This window comes from Anastrepha obliqua, unplaced genomic scaffold, assembly GCF_027943255.1.
Source record: "Anastrepha obliqua isolate idAnaObli1 unplaced genomic scaffold, idAnaObli1_1.0 ptg000020l, whole genome shotgun sequence".
Lineage (NCBI taxonomy): Eukaryota > Metazoa > Arthropoda > Insecta > Diptera > Tephritidae > Anastrepha > Anastrepha obliqua.
In genome coordinates, this window is record NW_026562182.1 from 1,080,034 (window position 1) to 1,089,246 (window position 9,213).

Below are 9,213 nucleotides of genomic sequence, written 5' to 3' on the forward strand. Positions count from 1 at the left end.
ACTATCACCACTCAACAGATCTAAACGTGGTCTTATTAATGGGTTAGGCACTGCAATTAAATTTATAACAGGCAATATGGATACTAACGATGCAATTTCCATTAACAAACAAATTGAAACCATCCAATCAAACACACACCAAATTGAAAGCACTCTAGGATATCAGCATAAATTTAACACAGCTTTGCAAAATAGAGTACTCAATGTTACTAATCACATTAACACAGAACAGGATAAAATTGAGCTATACCTTAACAAACTAATGAATAGTATATCAAAAGAAGATAATAGATTTTTAGAGCTCCAATATATTAACCAAATTAATTACAACATAGATCTTTTAAATAATCACTTAGCCAATATCGCTGAATCAATTATATTAGCAAAACTAAAAATAATACCGAAATTTATATTAAGTACTGAAGAAATAGACGAAATATATGAACAAATGAAAAACCAATCATTAAAAATCATATCAAAAGAACAAATATATGAGCTGCTTCAATTACAAGCTTACTACAACAATTCAAATATTATTTTCAATATTCAAATACCAAATCTATCGAAAGAAACATATAAACTTTACCATATTGTTCCCCTACCCATAAATGAAACCAAAAAAATTAAAATAAAACCATATATAACATATAATAAAAACAACATTCAGTTTTTTGACACAAATTGTCCAAAGATAGAAGGTCAGTACTACTGCAAGTTGTCGCAATACTCCCAACACACCACGAACTCAACATGTATCGCCCCACTAATAAACAACAGAGACGCAATATGTGACCTGGAAGATAACGGCGAGATAAGCTCCATCACCCAACCAGAGCCGAACTACATCCTATTCATCAACGTTAACAAAACCGTGATCAAATCAAGCTGCAATGAAGAGCCATACGATATAAACGGCACAGCTCTTCTACACTATATTAACTGCACAATTTACGTTAACGATGAAGTCTTCAAAGACACCCCTCTACAGTACAAGGAAGAAATTTTCATACCACCAGCTAATTATGCGAAAATAACACCGAGGGTCATAAAAGAAAAATTAAGTCTGAAAAAATTAAGGAAATACCAAATAGAGAAATACGAGGCATCATCAAAGAAGAACAAAGGGATTTTAATAGTAATATTCACCTTTGGGATTGCCGTCATCCTCATCATCGCATATATCCCCAAAAAAAACGAAGGTAAAATATTTGCCGAACCATATTTTCAACGCTCCTGCCCCAAAGACATCTTTGTGGCCTTCGCTTTACTTTATGGGGGGAGGAGTTACGGCCGCTACCGCAACCTCAACAACAACACCAACTCGACAACCACCAGAAAAGCCACCAAGGGCAAGAACCTAGCAGTCATCAACACCGGAAATGCGGACGTAGCAGTAATTGTTTAAAATTAAGAAATTTAATACTTATTGCAATAATATAGCTTATTAATCAATTATTGCAATAAGATAGCTTATTAATCATTTATTGTAATAATATAGCTTATTAATCATTTATTGTAATAATATAGCTTATTAATCATTTACTGTAACAATATTTCTGTAGAATTTAGGTTATATGTAATAAATTGCGTATTAAGCAAATTTAACATTGTAATACTTATCAATAAGCATAAAACGTATAAATAGTAGTTAAGAATCAATTAATAAACACTTGTCATATTGCTGTCGAAGAATTAACTTGTTGTTTTTTTTAACACTATCGTGGGGTGATAACATAAATCGCGCGACGCGAATTAATTTTAATAAAGTTCTGAAAGTAATTCATGAAGTTTTTCATTACATACATTCATAAATGAACGTATACTCTATATGTACATAAATGATGGTATATGACAATATACATACATAATATGTATGTACATGTCAATAGGAGGTATTTGCATTAAGAAAAAAAACGGTTTAAGATAAATCAACACTTATTTTATATTGTATGTCAATTTATAGTTTATGTATTCGACAGCATTTACATACATATGTAGGTATGTACATTTGTATATGAAAAACAATAATGCACAAGCGCAAGAACATCATCTTCCTTTCATACATATGTACATATGCATGTATGTCCAAATAACCTTGACTTATGTACATATGTACACAAGTCACAGCACATCACATTCTTACAAGACAAATACACATACGCACTAGCGAGTTTCTTCCTAACAAGTGCAAAAACAATTCTGCTCTATGTATGTATTATGTCCTAGCATATATACATACATATATGTATACCTACTTGCCTTCTAAACTTCCTACAAAATAATTGTATTCATATGTTACTACATCCATGCACGTTCATACATTCATGCATATGTATATGCGCGAGCACAGCGCTGCCTTCTTGCTTCCGTGTACTTTTGTCTTTCACCAGTCGATATTCCTAATATTGTACTTACAAAAACACGATATGTACTTTGATAGACGCAAAAGCAACAGCAAGCGCAACGCCATGGCCACTTTGCCACCGCACATTCTAAAATGTTCTAGAACACAACAAAAACACATACCTCACATGCGCATGTCGCCCAAAGCTAAAATCTAAGCCTAGCGACTACAAAAACAAAATACATTCGTAGACGCAGTCGCAGCGGCCATGATTCTATCAGCGACGGCGCTGAACAATTTAGAACAAAACAAAAAGTTCATTCATAAGTTAGAGCTCATATTTCAATTTCATTCATAAAACGAGCCGCACATATGCCAATTTTCGCGACCATTCGAAAATAGTCAATATTGGAATATTTCGCATGGAATTATTTGCCAATATTTGATAAATCTTAAATTTTTGTCATGTCGAGTGGCCGCGGCTCCGTATGTATGTATGCACCCTTATATGTATGTAAATATGTCTTCTAACTGTGCGACAGTCGCGAGTTAATGCGACTTCCAGCGAATCACACATTGCTGTCCGCAAAGCCGCATATATGTACCTTATGATCAGAAAGTACCGGGAATGTTTAAATTAAACATAACAGAGTTAAATTTAAGGCAAATTTATATTATCTCCTTCAAAATATGACCCGTCTGAAGCTACACACATGTGCCAACGTTTAACCCAGTCCTCCAAACACCCCCGGCAGGCCGATTTGTATTCTCTTTGATCAGTGATCGAACAAAAAACTGTGCACAGGACTTGAACCTGAGTCAAATATGAGACGATGTAGTGCATACACAACACGTCTTTCACGATTGCGCTAATCTACAATTATTAATGATCTTTTCTAAATCACTCATTTATTCGATTCGCAGTTTTATATGCACATATTCTGCGTTAGTTGAAAGTTTGTATGCGTAATTATATGAATATGCATGTGTGTATGCGCGTTTGGCTTTCTGGACGGATATTAGAATGATATTTTCTCATCAATATAATTTGGATTTGATGAAATAGATTATAGATATATGTACATATTTTCTGTTTTGATTGATTTATATAAAAGTCAGTTCATATCCAGTATGAACTATTTTATACCGAAAAGAAATTTCCATTTATAAAATACAAAAAAAAACAGTATTTTAAAGAAATTTTAATTAAAATAAACTCAAAAATTTTACCAAACTTTCCTGGTTTGAATTGTAAAAAAAAAAATGTGTAAGAAAAAAAAATGTCTTCAGGACTTGAACCTGAATTATATACGTGCCAAAAAACAAAACGAATAATTCCGCCGACTTTAGCTTCTGCACCACAAACTAACTGCCGCGCGGCCTTCTTAATCGCAAATTTATTCGCTTCGATTTCCTTAGTAGTGTGCCGAAAAATCTTATGAACTTCCTCAGTAGTTTGGTAAACGCAGAAAATATCTGAATTCTTGTCCTAGCGTGGTAAGTAAATATAGAAACCCTCCACTCGCGTCACTCGCGTGGTAAATATCTGCAATTCCCCACTCGTGAAGATAGTTGAATTTGAAATGACCTTATTATGAATCTATAAATTAGAACTCGAAAAAAGCTCATTTAACATTTGCTCCTTCTCATTGCATTAACATTCTCTGCTAAAACGTTAGCAACATATATGCCATTTTCCAATGCACCAGCAAGAATTGTTTTTTATTTTTGTTTTGCATTATGGCATTATTTTCTGTAAATGTGATGACATTTCCACTCTCCGCAGTTTTAGCGATGGAAAAAAAATTGGAATGTAGATCAGGTACATACCAAACGTCTCTCAAATTAACAGTTGTGTACTTTGTTTTCAGATTAACCGTGCCCTTTCCGCGTGCATAAACACAAGCACCTGAAGCTAAAACTATTCTATGTTTTACACAAACAAGAGATCTAAACAATTTAGCATCTTTGCACATGTGAGACGTTGCGCCACTGTCGATTATCCAAGTCTCGCTCAAATTATCTACCAACGACCAAGCTTTATCATCTACGAGTGAATTATTAAATTGAAAACTGCACTGAGAACGTATATGACCTCTCCGTCCACACTTAAAGCACTTTATGTTGTTGTTGTTGTACCTACTGAAAGTTGTGCTTTCGTTCGCTCTTCCATTTTCCTTTTGTCTTGTTCTGCTTCTGTTACCGCTGCCAGCACCTCTGCCGCTACCTACACCAACCTCACTCCTTACGCCTCTGCCGCTGCTTATGTTTTTATTTCGAAAATTTCCAACGCGCCTTTTCGATTCGTTTGCCGAAAAAGCCGTTTCTGGGCTACTGCATTTGTCGCCGTGCCTTTGCTCCTCTTCCAGAATCTTCGCGACGAGATTATCCAATTTCGGCAATGCGTCCCTGCTCTCGATTGCCACCACAAAATTGTCCATTTCGTCTGGTAATGAACAAAGCAACAAAATTGATAAAAAGTCGTCCTCCATGGATATGCCAACTTCTTTTAAGTCATGTACAATACAGCAGAACTCCTTCAATAGAGCTGAATACTTCTCGCTGCTTCTGAATTGAAATCGGATAAGTTTTTTAAATAGGTTCACTTTCCTACACGCTGTATTTGCCTTGTAGAGCGCGTTCAACGTGTCCCATGCACTTTTTGCTGTGGTACAGTTTTTAATATGTATCAGCTCACTTGGCTTGACGCTCAACGTTATAGTAGCGAGAGCCTTTCTGTCGCATACTATCCAGATGGTCTTTCCAGGCTCCTCCTCCGGACACTTATCCACGACTGCACTCCACAAATCTAGAGTAATCAGTAAACTCTTCAACTGAATACACCAAGTGGTATAATTTTCCCCACTTAATTTGTCGATGTTGGCTAAAGTGTTAGCCATTTTACCGCGACTATTGCTTTTAACACCGGATAAGCAAATCAACCGAATTATTACCACTTCTATTTATGTATGTTGACCGTGAACTTAGAAACCCAAGTCGATACCTGGGCCCATAACCATTTGAAGCAGTATTTCCGCGCAGAGAAAGAAAAAGCTGTGTCGATGTAGTTCACGTTTTTATTCTAACTGCCGTTTTTACATTTTTTGTCATCGCCTACTATCTAATGTTTAATTGTACAAGTATAAAGTTCCATGTAAGTGAAGTACAAGAGAGTAGGATTGGTTTGCAGAGTTGTATTTAGAATTCAACATATAATATAATATAATATAATATAATATAATATAATATAATATAATATAATATAATATAATATAATATAATATAATATAATATAATATAATATAATATAATATAATATAATATAATATAATATAATATAATATAATATAATATAATATAATATAATATAATATAATATAATATAATATAATATAATATACTATAATATAATATAATATAATATAATATAATATAATATAATATAATATAATATAATATAATATAATATAATATAATATAATATAATATCGAGCCATAACCGCCGAAAAAATGTATCCCACAAATTCGAAATTTTACAGGGGAAGGTTTTTTTTTAATTAAATCAGTTTGAATAAAGCCATTATTTTAAAATTTATAATGTAAATATTTTTTTGTGTAATACATTTAATTTTAATAATTTTAAATAGATATTTGCATCATAAGGGTTGTTTTTGTGGGATACATTTTTTTTGCTTTCCTTCTGGCAACCTATTATTAAAAAAGTGTGTGGGTTACACAAAAATTTATTTTAAGGAAGTGACTTCCCGTTTTTTTTTTTATTTAATTTTTTTACTTAGTACTTAAAATCAAATTACATATGATTTAAAAAAAAAAAATGTATACATTTCTTAGTATAGGGTTGTTCAATAGGTGCGCTTCAACTTTTTTCCGATAGGGAGGGCGAACGACGCAATATTTTTTATTTTTCGCTTGTCATTTGTAAACTTCATTAGTATACATTTCATCATGGAATGCTACACACTTGAGCAACGATTGCAAATCGTGCAAATTTTTTATGAAAATAATCGTTCTGTTGCTGCTACTTTAAGAGCATTACGGCCATTTTACGGTCCATTTAACAAGCCGTCCCGTTTTGGGGTCATGTGAAATCATTGGTCTACAGTAACAAGCCGGCGACGATTTGTGAGCTCAGAGCCAGTATTGAACGCGAAATTGCTGGAATTTCGGCCGATTTATGCAAAAGAGTGGTCGAAAATTGGGTTCAACGATTGGACTTCGTAAAACGTGCACGCGGTGGTCATGCAAAAGAAATCGATTTTCATACTTAAATGTATATGTTCAAACTCGATAATAAAAAAATAAAATTAGTTAAAAAAGTCAAACCGTTTGTGTTTTATTCAAAAAAGTTCAAAAGTTGAAGCGCTCTTACTGAAAAACCCTATATATTCGATAAAACAAAAATAAAGTAATGTAATTCATATATTTAAAGTTTTCTGTTAACAAAGTAATGTTATTCATATTAAAATCTTGTAAACTTGAATAACGATAGATAAAAATATATAAAGAACGCTAAATAATATCTTCCTGGTCGGTTTCAGGTAGCAAATCTTTAACAAAGCGTTTTCAAATCCTTATTGTGAAATGTTCAACGTTTTCAATAAAAATTGTTGACAAACTTTAAAACTGCTATTATTGATATTGATAAAATAATTAAAGATGCACATTTTCTGTCACTTTCTCCATATCGCCTTTTAATATCGACTTGTTTAATACAAGAAGACAGCCAATCTTTCTGTCTAATTTTGTTGCCGATTCCCCAAAAATGTTCATTTATTCTTACTCGTTCATCTTCAGAAATTTTATCATGACAAGAATTTGGACATTTTTTCTTTAAGCACGGGTTAGGCAAAACACTCGTATTTTTTTTTTCTTAACCTTTTGCAACATTTTAGGTATTCTCTTTTGCTTTCTGTAGCCCCTTTTCCCAACACACGTTTCCTCCTCGACTTCTTTTAAACTTTCCAAACCATTTAAATCAACGAAAGATTCATCTGAATCGCTATACGGTACCAGGGAGAGCTGTAAAAATATCCAATAATTGGAAACAAAAACATATTTTGCAAAAAAAAAAACAAATTCACACCTTGAACATATTGTTCTAAAGCTTTATATTTAATTAAAGTCTCAAAAAATTGTGTTTTTTTTTATTTTTTTCCCTTGTGTTTCATTTATTTTAAAAGAGAATTTAATTGTATCCCACACAAGCGTTCAAAGAAAATGTAAACAAGTCACCTTATGCATTTACATTAAAATTGTTTTTGTTATAAAATCATAACGGTTTAATCTACAGCCATGAAATTTTGACAGATGATGCAAATGATGTTGAACTATCGATTTCGATAACAAAACAAAAATCGATTATGGTGTGGGATACATTATTTTGGCGGTAATGGCTCGATATAATATAATATAATATAATATAATATAATATAATATAATATAATATAATATAATATAATATAATATAATATAATATAATATAATATAATATAATATAATATAATATAATATAGTATAATGTAATGTAATATAATATAATATATGTTACAGAGAATCAGTTTTCTTAAATTAAACGCGCAGCTGATTGTCTCAAAGGTTTAATCCAAACTTATAAACTCAAAAATGTACAAAGTAGTGGATGACATTTCATATGCATTGTTGCCACACAGGACCAATATTAATCTTTTTATTTGAACACTTCTTCTTAAGGTTAAATATTTGTTTAAAAAAACTAAATTTACTATAATTTATTTTAACCCAAGCAAATTTACAAAATGACAATGTTTTTTCTTGTTTAAACATTTGGTTAAAATATCAGCAACATTTTCATTGGTAGAAATATACTGTAAATCAATTTCATTATTTTCTACTTCCACGAATGAAATGATACGTAATATCTACAGGTATGTGATTGGTCCGTTTGTGATGAACTGGATTACATGCTATATGCTGCGCACTGATATTACACCATAAAAAACCATTGGAGCTGTATTCGACCAACCTATTTCATTTAATAATCTTTGGATGTAAACTGCTTGCTTCGTTGCTGTTGCTAAATCCACGTACTCGGCTTCAGTGCTGCTTAAAGCTGTTACATTTTGTATTGTTGAAGCCCATGAAAATGCCCTGCTTCCCAAATGGAATGCATAACCCGAATATGACTTTTTGTCGTATGGATCATTAGCCCAATCTGCATCAGCGAACCCTTTTACATAGTCACCAGTCTTACGATATACAATACTTAAATTCATTGTAGCCGAAAGATAACGCAATGTGTGTTTAGCCGCTGTTTCGTGTTCTGTATGTGGATCAGTATTACGCCTAGAAAGCTTACTAACAGCGTGCAAAATATCTGGGCGACTCAAGACTGCTAAATACATCAGAGAACCTATTAGTGATTGATATTCAGTGACATTTACCTTAACATATTTCTCGTCTCTTCATCCGACTTGAAAACCTGGATCAAGTGGTGTTGCAACTTCTCTACACTCCTGCATTCCGTGTGTTTCAAGCACAGATTTAATGTACTTCTTCTGATTTAGAGAAATTGTTCCTATTTCCTTTGTCGCTGAATTTCTAAGCCAAGAAAATGCCTTACAGCACCGCATTGATGCATTTGATATTTCGACGCTATCTTCGTTTTAATTGCTGATATTTCAATCTCACTGGAACAAACTATGAGTAAATCATCAACGTACACAGCGATGTAACTAAACTGCTGTTTGTCTTTTCTCACATATAAACACGGTTCATATTTGCATTTTTCGAAGCCCATATCGTTTAAAACTGCATCTATAGTGCTATTCCATACACGGCCGGACTGCTTCAATCCATAAATCGCTTTCTGA

At 32.7% G+C, this 9,213-nt stretch overlaps 1 protein-coding gene across 1 annotated transcript; it reads right to left on the reverse strand.

Moving 5' to 3' along the window:
- Positions 1-8,285: 8,285 nt before the first annotated feature.
- Positions 8,286-8,985, reverse strand: LOC129251454 (uncharacterized). The gene has a single exon (XM_054890803.1). The coding sequence runs from the start codon at positions 8,743-8,745 to the stop codon at positions 8,308-8,310; it is 438 nt and encodes a 145-aa protein (XP_054746778.1). The 5' UTR covers positions 8,746-8,985; the 3' UTR covers positions 8,286-8,307.
- Positions 8,986-9,213: the final 228 nt, after the last annotated feature.